This window comes from Wolffia australiana, chromosome 8 (assembly GCF_029677425.1).
Source record: "Wolffia australiana isolate 7733 chromosome 8, ASM2967742v1".
NCBI classification, from domain to species: domain Eukaryota; kingdom Viridiplantae; phylum Streptophyta; class Magnoliopsida; order Alismatales; family Araceae; genus Wolffia; species Wolffia australiana.
In genome coordinates this window covers 5,649,050-5,664,442 of record NC_135842.1, presented here as the reverse complement: position 1 = coordinate 5,664,442, position 15,393 = coordinate 5,649,050, and the positions used below count along the sequence as shown (strand labels likewise).

The 15,393-nt window shown below is 43.5% G+C and overlaps 1 protein-coding gene across 2 annotated transcripts; it reads right to left on the bottom strand.

The window, feature by feature from the left end:
• Window positions 1–11,214: 11,214 nt before the first annotated feature.
• Window positions 11,215–13,362, bottom strand: LOC144706697 (two-component response regulator ORR3-like). 2 transcript variants are annotated; one of them, XM_078579693.1, is made up of 5 exons: window positions 13,169–13,362; window positions 12,998–13,101; window positions 12,139–12,216; window positions 11,972–12,039; window positions 11,215–11,628 (listed from the first exon to the last, which is right to left on the bottom strand). In XM_078579693.1, the coding sequence occupies exons 1-5, from the start codon at window positions 13,269–13,271 to the stop codon at window positions 11,355–11,357; spliced, it is 627 nt and encodes a 208-aa protein (XP_078435819.1). In that variant the 5' UTR covers window positions 13,272–13,362; the 3' UTR covers window positions 11,215–11,354. The 2 variants fall into 2 exon arrangements, with proteins under 2 accessions (XP_078435819.1, XP_078435820.1); XM_078579694.1 differs by having other exon boundaries at window positions 11,972–12,042; window positions 13,169–13,359.
• Between the last annotated feature and the right edge of the window lie 2,031 nt (window positions 13,363–15,393).

Sequence of the window (15,393 nt, the reverse complement as noted above, 5' to 3'; positions counted from 1 at the left end):
GTTGGGTGTCTTCTTGCATCGTCGGCCAAGGATCTCTCGAACACCAGTATTTTGTTATCTTCGCCATCGCGGTTGGTCATCTCTGCACCATTGGGACATTGTTCGCGACGGTTGCTCGTTAGAGTCTTACGGTGCCATTCGAGATTCCTACCAGAACGACAACTGGGACAGTCGCTGAGCAAGAGCAAAAAATAATCAGGTTACAGCTCCATTCCCTCCCCCTTTTATTTTACGGAGTTAGTTACTTTCTTCATTACCGGTTTCATGATTGCTCCACTGCCAAGAGAGGATCTTACTTGAGTATAGGATTAGCCCCCCCTGTTCGTGATAGAGAGAGTTTCCTTTGTCGGTGTTGGATCCGGTCGTTGAATTTTGATAGTGTCGACGCTCTTGGACGATAAGTCGTTCCCCACCACGTCGTCTGTTCGAACCGTTTGCATTGATCATTGGGAGCCTGATTAAGACGAAACCCGTCACGTGTCGTATAGTTGATCTGTGTCTCAGATCGTTTGGCGATCAACATACTACTGTTATACTTTTCTCGAATCATCTTAAATTTCCACGTCATTAACTTTGCATTCTGTGTTTAACATATTGACGTAACACGAGGTATCGACTCCGATCGTCGTGTTACATCAGCCTGATAGATTTCTATCACACTGGCTGATAAATAAGGGCTTGTGTTTTGGAGAGCCTAGATACTAAGGATTATGCGCTCTAGGTAGTAGAATGATGCCCAATAATAGGCCACTTCAATAACGGAACCTATTGTCATGTTGGGTATAGACTGATCCATCATCTGTCATTCCATCAAAGTATATGATACACTAAATTAGACCTCTTTATTACCTCTTATATCTTGTTTTTATTTATTAAGTGACGTCATGTACTTTATTCTATTGTATCATTTTTTAAAAAGATATCCAAGGTGCATCCACATGCAATAAAATTTTTACCTAGAGGCTTATAAAAGGCTTGGGGCCTCCTTTGGATAAAACCATCTTGGAGTCTCTCCTTATCCCTCTATCCTCAAGGCTGTTCTTCTCTTCATCCTTTTAGTCATTAAGGAGAATCTACACCCCAATGTTCCTGAATTTAGAGCGAATTTATTATTTCTTAATATTATGAGTTCTTCTCTTGAAGTATCTTAAGTCGTTGTTAATGATCCATTGGTCCTTGGAAGTTATTTTCTTATAATACTGAAATCCACAAGTAGTTGATATATTCTATTTTTAGACCTTCTTATTGATAATGAATTATCTTTTGGCACCTCGAAAAGGTCTTTAGAGCGATTGCTAGTGTAGAACTGTGGAAATTCGGAGGAGAGAGAAAGTAGAGAGAGAAAGTAGAGAGAGAGAGAGAGTGCACAAGATTGGGGCCAAAAGGATCATCTTTACTTCACCAGAGTTCCCCTTTTTATACATATATTTTTTTATCAAAAAAGTCCTTCAGAAAGTAAAGTTAGGGGGCATACTTGTAAAACAAGTAAGCTTACTTGTTTTACAAGTAGGCTTCCAACGGTCCTTTTTTTAAAAAGAGACCGTTGGAGGATCTGTCCAACGGTTATAAAAATAACCGTTGGATACTGGGCCTGTCTGGAACAGGCCCAGACAATATCAGGCCCACTAATGGGCCTGATATCTCCGCCCCTAAAGGGCTTGCACTAAGGAACCAGTCTAGGTTTCTTAGTGGGCCAGTAATGGTCCTTAAGGGACCATTACTGGGCCGCTAATGGGCCTGCAGAGGGTCCATTTGCAGTCTACTATAGGAGTTAGTAATTTTATTATTCCCCTAGGTTAATCTATTACACATTACATGGCTTTGGGTCCATGGTTAGTATAAGATAATCTCATCACTCCCCCTCAAGCGCTGGAATGGAGTTCCACCATACCAAGCTTGGACACAAACCGGCGCTGAGCCTGAACCGGAAGGCCTTTGGTGAAGATGTCGGCGCACTGGTCTTCGGAAACAACATGTTCCGTCTTCAGGATACCGTTTTCCAGGTGATCCTGAATGTAGAAACGGTCAATGTTCACGTGCTTCATCCGATCATGATAGACCGGGTCATGCGCGATGCTGATGGCGGACTTGTTATCGCAGCGGACGGTAATGGGTCAAAGGTAGGGGATTTGCAGCTCTTCAAGAGTGTTGCGAATCCACATGACTTCATCAATGCCCTTAGACATAGCGCGGAATTCAGCTTCCGTGCTAGACTTGGACACGACGCTCTGCTTCTTGCTGCGCCAGGTGACCAAGTTGCCGCCAAGGAAGGTGCAGTAGCCGGACGTGGACCGATAGTCTACCCGGGAACCTGCAAAGTCAGAATCTGTATAGAGGATTAAATCCAAAGTACCTGAGCGCCGATAGGTGATGCCAAGGCCGGCTGTCCCACGGAGATACCTGAGAACTCTATGGGCAGCTTGAAGGTGAGAATTACGAGGCGAATGCATAAATTGACTGAGAACATTAACAGTATAACAGATGTCGGGTCTAGTGTGTGACAAATAGAGTAATTTACCAATTAGTTTTTGATAGGAGGTTATCTCAACCTGAGGATTTGTTTCAGTGAGCATGAGGCGATGATTCGATTCAATTGGTGTATCATTAGTGCGGCAGTGAGTATGTCCAGCTTCAACAAGGAGTTCAAGAACATATTTCTGCTGTGAAAGCAGAATCCCATCGGTGGATCGAGCAAATTCAATGCCAAGGAAGAATTTGAGAGGTCCGAGGTGCTTGACTTGAAATTCATGACTGAGATGATTCTCCAGGGCACGAATTTCGTCAACGTCACTGCCGGTGATGATAATATCATCAACGTACACAACCAGAAGGGTGAGAAGGGTGGAGGAAGAACGCTTATAGAAGAGGGTGTGTTCGCCGTTACATTGTTGATAGCCCAGAGCTTTCATGGCTTGGGAGAAGCGCCCAAACCATGCTCTCGGGGACTGTTTTAGGCCGTATAAAGCCTTCTTCAGCTGACAGACCTTACCGGTCAGAGAGTCACCGTAGCCGGGCGGAAGAGTCATATAGATTTCTTCCTTAAGATCACCATGAAGGAAAGCATTTTTAATATCATATTGATAGAGAGGCCAATCAAAATGAACTGCGAGGGAGATTAAGATCCGAATTGTGTTCATTTTGGCAACAGGGGCAAAGGTTTCTTGGTAGTCTATTCCGTAGGTTTGAGTGAACCCTTTGGCCACCAGCCGTGCCTTGGCCTTATAGGGAATTTCCGGTGTACACTTAATCGTAAATACCCACCGACAACTCACAGGTTTTTTCCCTTGTGGCAAATCCACAATATTCCAAGTCTGGTTGAGTAATAATGCCCTCATCTCCTCATCCATGGCTTCTTTCCACTTTGGGATTTTTAGAGCCTCATGAGTTGTGGTGGGAACATGCTGATCTGTGAGATGGGTAAGGAAGATTTGATGTTGGACAGAGATGTGCAGTGTCATAGGGTCTGGCCTTGACACATGCTCTCTTGCCCTTTCGAAGGGCAATAGACCATTCCCCGGTAGGTGCGGGTGGTGTTGGTTCGAGCACAGGTGTAGGTAATTCTCTGTGCTGTGAAACATCAGTTCCTTCAGGAACTAAGGTGGGAACTAGATCAGAAGACGCAGATTCCACTGTGGAATCTGTGACGTCAGTGACTGGCCGAGAGACATAGTCTTCGCCGGCCCGCAGAGGATGCTGCAGGAACATCCGAAGCGTTCTCTGCAGGGAAGGGGAGCGGAAGTGGGGATGGACGCTGGGGCAGATCCGAATCTGTCACAGGTGGAAGCGATTCTTCCACCTGGGAAAGGTACTCAAGATCCCTTAGTGTGGCATGTTGTTTAGTTTGGTAGTAAAAGCTATGTTCGTCAAAGATGACATCCTTGGATACAAGGTACCGTCGAGTGACGGGATGATATACCTTATAACCTTTCTGGGTGGTGGAATACCCTAAGAAGACACACTTCAGTCCCTTAGGTGTCCACTTATCTTGCTTATGTACGGGATTATGTACATAAGCGGTACATCCAAAGATTTTTACCAGTAGGCCAGTCTTAAGGCGTACAGTCGGATATTGAGTTTCAAGGATGTCCAGGGGACTTTGATAACTCAATGTCTGTGAGGGTAGTCGGTTAATAAGGTGGGTGGCTGTAAGTACAGCAAAGCCCCACAGATTCTTCGGGGCATAGGCCTGGATTAGGAGTGTTCGGGCTTTGTTGACAACATCCCCAATCTTCCTCTCAGCAAGCCCGTTTTGCTGTGGAGTATAGGGGCAAGAGGTCTTGTGTCGAATTCCACTGGAGGAAAGGAATTCCGTCAACTCGTTGTTGAGGAAGTCCTTGGCGTTGTCAGTTCGAAACCCCTGAACAGCGGTTCTGAATTGACGTGCGATTAATGCAGAAAGGTTCTTGATACAACCAGTCGTCTCAGATTTGTTTTTAAGGAGGAATACCCAACTAAACCGACTGTGATCGTCTGTACAGATCAAAAAATAACGGTGTCCCAATAGATCTGTATGTGGAGATGGCCCCCAGAGATCACAGTGGATTAGGGAGAAGGGTGTTTTAGCTCTATTATTACTTAAAGGGTAAGTAGACCCTTTAAACTTACCCAATTGACAAGCTGGACAGATGAATAAGTCAAGATTATGATCCTTAAACAAATAGGGGTTACACATGTTTGAGAAGGTGGAAGGAAGGATGACCCATCCGTTGATGGATTTCCATGATTTTCTCCATGGATGGCACCTGAGTGACCGTCACTGCAAGTCCCTTCGATGGAGAAGTAGAAGCTTGGTCGGGAAGATAGTAGAGTCCCTCCTTGACTCTAGCTAGACCAATCCTCGACCCGTGGACCTTGTGACAAAGATAGGCATCAATGTCATCAAAGAGTATGGTAAAGTGCTGAATTTTGGCGAGTTTTTGAACAGAAATGAGATTAACGAGAAGCTTAGGAACATGCAGAACATTGGAAAGAAATCCAATGGGCTGGATGTCTAGTGAACCAAAGCCAAGAACGGGAAGTAATGTCCCATCGGCTGTCTGGATATGTTTTCTGGAGGCAATGGGTTCATATGAGGAAAACAGAGTTCTCTGATTGGTCATATGATCCGTTGCACCGGAATCTAATATCCAGACAGGATCTATGCAGGTATTAGAAGAAAAAAGTGAGAGAGGATCGTTTTTACAACCATTGGCCATAGATGTCGATCCGATGACGGTGCTGGAGTTGCTGAGGAGGGCCTTCAGGTTCTGGATTTCCAGCTGCATGGCGAGTTGGGAATCCTTCATCATCTGCAGAGTGGAGGCAGATGCTCCCCCTTGTTGAGAATTTCCGTCATCTGATGCACCGGAGGCCATGTGTGCCCGGGCAAGGTGTGGAGGCTTCCCGTGAAGCTTCTAGCATTTGTCCCGGAGGTGCCCCGTCTTCTTGCAGTAGGTACACACCCAGTCTTCTCTGGGTGTTTTTCCAGAGTCGGTTCTGCCCGGTGCAGACCGCTGAGGTTGCCCTTGAGCAGGATTTGGGGGCTTGTAGCTCCGGGAAACATAGGAGCTTGTGATGCCGGAGGCCGCCTTCTCCCGTTCCTGGAGAATGCGACTCTCCTCTCGCAGTAGCCGGGCAATGGCTTCGTCGAAGGTGGGCTCTACATCTTGGTTGTAGAGCTGACTCCGGACGACCTCAAAGTCATGGTTGACGCTGAACAACAGCTGGCAGAGGCGAAGAGTGTCCCACCGAGCCTTCTCAACGGGGTTGGTGGGCGGAGGCCAGATGTGGTCCAGCTCTCGATGTTCCGGAGTTCGTCGGAGACGGCTTCGATTGTCCTGTCTCCCTGTCAGACTGAAAAAGACCGCTGCAAGAGATCAACAATGATGGCTTTGTCACCTTGCTTGGAGTGCGTTCGGTGGACAGCCTCCCAGAGCTTGCGAGCCATCTTATAGGTCTGGTACTTGGTGCATTGGTCACCAAGTAAGCTGTCCAGCAACCAGCCAAACACCAGTTCTTCTTCCATGACCCATATTGGGTATTTTGGCGATGTCGGAGGTGGTCCATCCTCAGTGAGATGCGGGAGGAGCCCTCTTGGTGTTAGGGCAGTCTCAATCCTTTGAGACCAAAGGATGACATTATGTCCATTAAAAAGACAAGCCTTGGGCAGAATAGGCAAGGACGTCAACCATCGATCCATAGAGATGATGGAAGATCGTCCCTCTGGTTGCCCTTGAATGCTAGGCACTTCGGTGACGAAAGTATTGCTTGAGGCTGTAGTGGTGCTAGCTGCCATTGATCAGTCAGTAATTTGCGGAAGCTTGAAGAATCTTGAAGGGAACAAAAAACTTGAAGGGAAGGCCACAATCAGCAAGCAAGAAATCCCTCCCGTAGGATGAGCAGCAGAAACAGCAGAAATAATGGCAGAAATAAACAGCAGAAATAGTCAACAAAGAATGCACTGAATGTAGCAGGAACAAGCCTGGATGCTTGCAGGAGCCTCCCTTGGGATGCCCTTTAGCTCCAGGAAAAAATGCACCAAAGACAGGCTAGAAGACCTGCTCTGATACCATGTAGAACTGTGGAAATTCGGAGGAGAGAGAAAGTAGAGAGAGAGAGAGAGTACACAAGATTGGGGCCAAAAGGATCATCTTTACTTCACCAGAGTTCCCCTTTTTATACATATATTTTTTTATCAAAAAAGTCCTTCAGAAAGTAAAGTTAGGGGGCTTACTTGTAAAACAAGTAAGCTTACTTGTTTTACAAGTAGGCTTCCAACGGTCCTTTTTTTAAAAAGGGACCGTTGGAGGGCCTGTACAACGGTTATAAAAATAGCCGTTGGATTCTGGGCCTGTCTGGAACAGGCCCAGACAATATCAGGCCCACTAATGGGCCTGATATCTCCGCCCCTAAAGGGCTTGCACTAAGGAACCAGTCTAGGTTTCTTAGTGGGCCAGTAATGGTCCTTAAGGGACCATTACTGGGCCGTTAATGGGCCTGCAGAGGGTCCATTTGCAGTCTACTATAGGAGTTAGTAATTTTATTATTCCCCTAGGTTAATCTATTACACATTACATGGCTTTGGGTCCATGGTTAGTATAAGATAATCTCATCAGCTAGTATTTCATTTATGTCCTGGGTTTTTGGAAAGCCAAAAAAAAAAATTAAAGCCAGAGCAGATATAATCTAGAAGTTTCATATCTGAGTTTTGAATCTCTTCTTTCTTGCATATATATCTTTCTTATTGCATAAAATAATAGATGGTTTTTGTATGTTTGTAAAATAAAAAGTGTTGTATTGCTGACTTCAAATGTTAAAAGCTTCAACAAAAGATATGAAACTTTGAATCACTCAAACTTTGATTTTTTTTGTACAGAGTTCTGCCAAAGTCGACCCATAGGGATTAATGGTACGAGTCTTGCACATAGTTTAAAATCATTTAAAAATACTGACCAAGAGCCTCAAATAATAAAAAATGGGACATAGAGAAAAACTTCTCACAGTTTGACTGCCGTTTTGACCCCTAAAATGAACTCAAAATGAAATGAAACAGGGTTTCAAAAAAATTTTGAAAAAAACTTTCCAAACATATTGTGTTTGATATTAGTTGAATCTGTCATCAATTTTTTTTCATATACCTTCCAAGTTGTTGGCTTTTGAGAGTTTTGATACTTTGATGCCTAGTTTGATCGTGATTGGCATTCATGATGTAGCAAAGTTTAATATCTTTTTCAATTTGAGTGTCAACATTTGATGAATGTCAAAATTCATAATGAAATAAAATTAGAATATGAGAGATTCTCCCAAATTTCAAGATCTTGACAATTGGACGAGAGACTACGAGGATGAAGATACATTTCCTAAAATTTACATATGGTTGAGTCGAGATTTCTGTAAGCATTTACTCAATAAGAGAATGCCTCATATACACTCAAAGTTAAATGGAAATACTTTATTCCATTAAATATCCAATAACATTAATTTTTAGGTATCCACTTAAATATAGAGAATGCTTCACATCTTCACTTCTATGACAACTCAGTCAATACTCTGAGAAAATTATGTTTTTGGCTTCTCCAAACTCCAACACAGTTCCCCAGTTGTCGTCATATTATGTATCAACATGTCTTACTTGTACTTTCCACGCATTATACTATCATGAATCAAATAAACAGGCTAACACATAAAAAAATGATAAAGCCTTTGAAAAGTTATCAGCTGATCTTTTAGGGAACGCTCAGGTTAAATTTACAAACATTTATAAGTGGAAAAAATCAATGTTTTATTATGGATTTGTATGTGTCGAAGGAAAAAATGGCATATTTTAGATCTTGGTTGATACCAAATAATCACCACAAAAGAAATGATGGTTATTCCTTCTCCCCTCATGACTAAGGCAGAAAATGCACAAAAAGTAACAAAAAATCTCATGAACTTTTCATCATGAGTTGCTTCAATTAGCCATACATCATAATATGTGAAGGCGAAACTCTTAAGAGCTGAATATGTTGTCGTGACAAATGGAGCAGAAATATGATAGGCGTCTTCTAAAGACCTATCAATCAAAGAAGAGAAAGGCTCCAGTCCAAGATATAGCACGTGCGGAGTAACACACGTGGGGAGAATTTGAAAATAAGGCCGGAAAGTCAGTTAGGAGGAGGAAGCAGCTGATGATAATAAAAGGGAGCAGCTGATGAAGGAGGACGGGATCTGAATTCGTGAAGCTATAGTGGAGATTCTCCAGAGCTCCGCGCTTCCGATTCGGCAGACGTCGTCGTGTTCCCTAGAAGAGGTCGAGATCTGTCGGCCATCTCATCTACAACTCATCACTTCTTTCCCTACGCTTCTCGATCTGGTATTCTCTTTTGTTAAAGGATACTATCCATTTCTTGAATACATGGATTCTTGAGTGAACGGATCTATTGTGAGATTGTTCATATCGATCTTGGTATTGTCGACCGGTAGAGTCTTAACAAAATATATATTTTTCTGCTAGTCATGAGGTTATGTGTTTTCCTAACACTATTCAGTTGTTGGCGGTGAGTGTCATGACACATACTGACATACTAAAATATCAATATGAAAAGGTTCACAACCTTTGGAAAGAGTACAAATTTAATATATCTTAGGTAAATGCAACCTTAGGAAAATGAGAAGGGAAATTCATTTCACTCTGATTCAAGATGTTTTGAGAACGAAATTTGAGATGAAGCATAGCAAAAAAGTAAACAACTTTTGTATACTTAGTGACCACAAATTCAAAACAAAATGGGTGCTCAAGAAAATCATGTTTGGTCTCAATCAAGTCATAAATTAGGAGGAACTTTCTATCAAGGAGGGAGTTACCAAGTTGGATTGAGTAAAAAAAATTTTGCCCCACTAAGTCTCTGAGGGCCATGACTTCCTTCAAATCCAAAGTAACATAAGTATATGCAGGGGAGGTACCAAATGAGCATCAAACCTGTCACGGATTACCCTCAGACTCTGCATTTACTCCGTTTCCTTAACAAGATCAGCAGGGAGATCCCCCCCACATTATGAACTGCATTAATTCTGGATTCTGTCCCCTCCATTCTTGATTTGCTACCCTTTCTCTCTCCCTCTCGTTCTCCTTCTATCTCTCTCTCTCTATTCCCTTCTCTCGCTTTCTTCTCATTCTCTCTCATCTCTCTCTCTTTCTTTCTCTCCTCTCTCTCTATTCCCTTCTCTCGCTCTCCTCTCTTTCTCTCTCATCTCTCTCTCTCTCTTTCTTTCTCTCATTCTCTCTTTCTCCTTCTCTCTCTCATTCTCTCTTTCTTCCTCTCTCCTCTCTCTCCTCTCTCTCTCTCTCCTTCTCCCCCTCTCTCTCTCTCTCTCTCTCTCTCTCTCTCTCTCTCTCTCCTTCTCCCCATCTCTCGCTCTCCTTCTCTCATTCTCTCTCACACATTCTCTTTCTCTCCTCTCTCTCTCTCGCTCTCCTTCTCTCTTTCTCTCTCTCACATTCTCTTTCTCTCCTCTCTCTCTCTCTCGCTCTCCTTCTCTCTTTCTCTCCTCTCTCTCTCTCGCTCTCCTTTTCTCTTTCTCTCCCTCCCCTTCTCTTTCTCTCCTCTCTCTCTCTCGCTCACCTTCTCTCTTTCTCTCTCTCTCATTCTCTTTCTCTCTCTCCCCTTCTCTTTCTCTCCTTCTCTCTCTCATTCTCTTTCTCTTTCTCTCTCTCCCCTTCTCTCTCTCATTCTCTTTCTCTCTATCGCCTTCTATCGCTCTCCCACTCTCTTTCTCTCTCTCTCATTCTTTTTCTCTCTCTCTCTCCTCTCTTTCTCTATCCTTCTCTCTTCTTCTCTGTCCTCTCCCTCTCTCTCTCTCTCACTCCCTCACTCTTTCGCTATCTCTATTATCATCTGAGGTTTGGTAGGGTGAAGAAGACCCAGTCAAGCTGATAGTTCCCACTCAGACAAGGCCAAAGTCCCTTCTGTGCTCCCTCCTAACCAGTACGGCAAAAACCAGGCCGAATCTTTCTTCTGATCGCTACAAAACCCAAGGCGCACGCCATCTAGTGGGAAGGCATCTTCTTTCAGCTGCCCCTCCATCTATCTTTCTCTAAGTAAGATTCCTTGCAACGCCAGTTCTCAGAGTTTGTCTTCTTCTTCTGTAGATTCCCCCATGCCCAGAAACCCTAACTATTATCCTCCTTTCTTCCCCGGAATACCCGTCATCATTATTCTCTGCCTGCCCTAATCCCAGTTTTCTTTCTTCATTATTCAATTCTATATTATATATATGATGTTATGACTTCTGATACCACAGAATTCTATCACCTTTTAAAAATGTTATAAAGAAAGAAAACCTGCCTGCCTGCAGCTTTTCTTTTTCTGGGTACAGCATGACTGGCTTCTGGGATCAGGTCCTGATCGAAATATTCGATCGATCATTCTGGCCATTGATATAATGCCATAAATTAATCTGACCAATCATGAACTGCCACGTGTCAAGGATTACATGAGAATTTAGGAAAAATAGGGGTCAACATTAACAAGGGTTTTATGCGTCTAGACGTGCCTATCCATCCTGTATGTGACAATATCAAGGATGAGGATGACGACGACGATGGTTAATGGTTAGTATGATGTCGATGGAGGACGACGACGACGTCAATCATATAATTCAGATGGTCGGACTGGCCTTTGATCTAGTCGACTCTTGATCGAGATGGCTGATCGATCATATCGATCAGGGATACAGCTTAAAAAGAAGAGCAGGGGCAAAAAGGGCAGCTGAGTGACTTGATTTGACATACAGAAGAAAACTACAACAAAAAGGGGTGGAGAATTTCCAGTCAGAAAAAAAATAAATCTAAGGTGGGCTTCAGATTGTGGAAAACTGTGATGGTTTCTGTCAGACTAGGCCGTTACTGTACATCTTGGCCTTGTCTGAGGGCAAGCTAGGCCTTCATCAATGGCTTTCCTCTTCCCTCGGTTATCACTTCCCTTAGTTTCTTTCTCACTAGGCTCTTGAGTTGATGAACAAAGCTCCCCTTGTGATGCCTGATTTTCCAACTGTGTTTGTTCTTCTGGCTCTACAGACTTTCTCCTCATTATGTAGGGCCTGATCCTTTCCAAATCAGACATTTGCACCGGTTTGAGGAAGAATTCCTCTGCCCCTTCTTCTAGACACCTGTTCCCCAAAATAAATACATCAGTTCATGTTCACCCTTTTTGTAAAAAATTAGAGAAGGAAAAGCACACAAAGGCCTGATCTTATAATCCCAAAACTAGGGTTTTTTCATGTGAAAATTGTGGGATTGTAGAAGGCAGTTAATAAATTAATTTTAATGGGTGACAGAATTTCTAAGTTTATTTTAATTGGTTATCTGCTTTTCTCTGTCACGTTTTAAAATCAATAAAAGTTTATTTTCCAACAAAATAAAATTTTATTGTCACCACTGATTATTTTAAACAGGGTTTTCGGACTACATGATGGTGGGAAAGAAGATTAAAGATGGAGAGAGAAAGCTTACATGTTGATCCTGGAGGGCTCATTTTCCGAGGACATGATCACAACGGGGATGTTCTTGAGGGATGAAGTCTCCTGGGTTTGACAGAGGGGAAAATCAACCTTAATTTCCCGTTATGATACCAAAGTTAAGTAACTTGCTCCTTTAGAAATTCTGGGGAAGTAGACTACCTTGATTCGTTTCAGAAGGTCGTAGCCTGTCATTCCCGGCATGCAGTAATCTGTTATCACCAGGTTCACCTCTATCTCCTGTTTCATCAAACGCGCAACGAGTTAGAATCATGAACAACCCTCTTCTCTCTCTAGATTCTCTCTATCATCTATGTTTGTTTGTTTCTGCCGACCCACCTCTCTATCCTCTCTCCTCAGCTCTCCATCTCCACATATCTCGTCTCTCTTTCTCTCTCTCTCTCTCTTTATGTCTCTCTCCAGACCTCTCTCTACGTATCTCTCCTCAGCTCTCCATCTCCACATATCTCATCTCTCTCTCTAGTCTCTACGTATCTCTCCTCAGCTCTTTGTCTCCACATATCCCATCTCTCTCTCTCAATCTCTCTACGTTTCTCTCAGCTCCCCATCTCTCCATATCTCATCCCTCTCTCAATCTCTCTACGTTTCTCTCCTCAGATCGCCATCTCCACATATCTCATCGCTCTCTCTCAATCTCTCTACGTTTCTCTCCTCATCTCGCCATCTCCATTTATAACTCTCTCTGCCTTTCTCTCCAACTCTCTCTGCCTCTCCATTTCTCTATCTCGCAACATCTCTACATATCTCTCTTCATCTCTATCTCTATCTCTCTCCATCCCTCTGTCTCTCTTTACATATCTCTCCTCATCTCTCTGTCTCTCTTTACATATCTCTCCTCATCTCTTCATCTCTCAATGCATATCGCCCCTCATCTCGTCATGTTTCTCTTTACATATCTCTCCTCATCTCTCCATCCTCTCTCTCTCTCTTCATATCTCTCCTCATCTCTCTACATCTCTGTCTCCACCAAGAGAAGGAATGGGAGAGAAGCATGGTTTACCTGGTTGTCTGAGAGACTGGAGGAGACAGTCGGGGAGGAGGTGGAGTCATCCTCCTGGAGGCCGAGAAATTCAAGAGCTTTGGATCCAGAGTCGACAGTGGTTACTAGAAAGAGAGAGAAACCAAGTTAGCTCAAGACTCTCCCAAGTTTCTCTCTCTAAATTAATCGTACCTCGGTAGGAGGAGGTGCGGAGCAAGCGCTCGATAAGCTTGCGATCAATGAGGCTGTCGTCGACGGCGAGAACGTGGAATTTGGCCTCCGCTGTCGTCTCCATAGATGGCGAGCTTCCCAGAGAGAGGTTCAGAGTTAGAGAGAGAGTAGAGAGAGAGAGGGTAATCTTAAGAAGGTAGCGGAGTCTACGGGGGGGGGAAATATAGGGACGCGGAAGTGGGAGAGGGGGAGAACTACCCAGAAAATCCCTCGATTTGGAGAGCAAGATCCGATCAGATTTGGTCCGAATCTCTCGCTCTCTCTCTCTCTCTATCGTCTTCTTCTTCTCTCTCTCTTCTTTTTACGGGTGGGACAAGAATGAATGGGCAGGCTAGGTGGGTGACTCGCTTCTCTGTCTGACTTGTATTTTTTCCTCTTTCTCTCTCTTGTTTCTCTCCAGCCCTGGCTCCTCGCTTTCAACGTCGCGTCAGGCCGCAGGTTTTGGGACATTAACGAGGCCGGACGAGAATTTCCTATCAGATCTCTGGCTCCTTCAAATATTTGCAGGTCAGAGGAGATGAGAGAGAAACAGAGAGAGAGAGTAACGTCAGCGGATCTTTATGAGATCAAGCGGGACCCTTCCCCTTCTATGAGGGTTTCGTCTGTATCCGAAGATAGCCGTTTCAGTCCACAATCTTTCTCTCTCTATCTATCTCTCTTTGTCTATCCATCTATCTCTCTTATTCTCTCTCTGTCTATCTATCTATGCATCTATTTATCTGTCTGTCTGTCTCAGTACTTGTTTCGTTCTTACATCTTTGCTTTCGCTTAGGGCCGAGGAAAGGTCAGGGCAGCATACGCATAGATAATGGAGAGATAGAGAGAACAAGAAAGAGATAGGTAGAGAGAACGAGAAGGAGATAGATAGAGAGAGAAAGATGGAGAACGAGAAAGAGAAAGATAGAGAAAGAAAGATGGAGAGAATGAGAAAGCGACAGATCTAGAGAACGAGAAAGAGATGGAGGGAGCGAGAGAGAGAGGAAGATAGAGCGAACGAGAAAGATAAATAGAGAGAAAGAGAGAGAGAAAGAAAGAAAGAAAGAAAGAGAGAGTGAGCGAGAGATAAAGAAAGAAAGAGAGAGTGAGCGAGAGAACGAGAAGTAGAAAGATAGAGGAAACGAGAGAGACTGAAGCGAGAGAGAACGAGAAAGAGAAAGATATAGGAAACGAGAGAGAGAGAAGGAAAGAGAGAATGAGAAAGCAATGGAGAGAGAGAAAACGCGTGAAAGATATAAAGAGAAAGAGAAAGAACCAGAGAGCGAGAAGAGAAAGAAACAGAGAGCGAGAAGAGATAGAGAGAAAGAGAAAGAAACTGATAACGAGAAAGAGAGAGGGAGAGTGAGAGCGAGCGGGAGAAAGAGATAGAGAGAAAGAGGAAGAAACAGAGAACGACAGAGAGAACGAGAGAGAGAGAGAAGAAAGAAAGAGAGAACGATAAGAGAGAGATGAGAGAGAGAGAGATAAAAAGAAAGAGAGGACGATAAAGAGAGAGAGAGAGAAGAGAAAGAGAGAGATGAGAGAGAGATAAAAAGAAAGAGAGAGCGATAAAGAGAGAGATGAGAGAGAGATAAAAATAAAGAGAGAACGATAGAGAGAGAGAGAGAAGAGAAAGAGAGATAAAAAGAATGAGAGAACGATAAAGAGAGAGAGAGAGAGAGATAAAAAGAATGAGAGAACGATAAAGAGAGAGAGAGAGAGATAAAAAGAATGAGAGAACGATAAAGAGAGAGAGAGAGATAAAAAGAAAGAGAGAACGATATAGAGAGAGAGAGAGAGATAGAAAGAAAGAGAGAACGATAGAGAGAGAGAGATAAAAAGAATGAGAGAACGATAAAGAGAGAGAGAGAGAGATAAAAAGAAAGAGAGAGAGATAAAAAGAAAGAGAGAACGATATAGAGAGAGAGAGAGAGAGATAGAAAGAAAGAGAGAACGATAGAGAGAGAGAGAGGGAGAGATATAAAAAGAAGGGCAAATTCTACGAAACGTCATGAACTCCGTTTTTCGTTCAAAAAGTAGCACAAACTTTTAGTTTTGTTCAAAATATAGCACGCGCCAATCAGAAGACGCCATTTGGCGTCTTCTTTTTTTTGTTTGCCAGCGATGGTCCAGAAGCTGACGTGGAGTCCACCTGGTAGCCGGTAGACTCCACGATGGCATCCACGCCAGGTGGACTCCACGTCAGCTTC

Bases quoted from the DNA above. Each gene is read 5' to 3' on its own strand.
- LOC144706697 (XM_078579694.1), bottom strand. From the start codon at position 13,271: ATGGAGACGACAGCGGAGGCCAAATTCCACGTTCTCGCCGTCGACGAC. The intron at 12,043-12,138 runs GTAGTCTACTTC...TGTCAAACCCAG, and splicing joins ACCTTCTGAAACGAATCAAG to GAGACTTCATCCCTCAAGAA. The intron at 11,629-11,971 runs GTAAGCTTTCTC...TTTGGGGAACAG, and splicing joins GAGCCCTCCAGGATCAACAT to GTGTCTAGAAGAAGGGGCAG.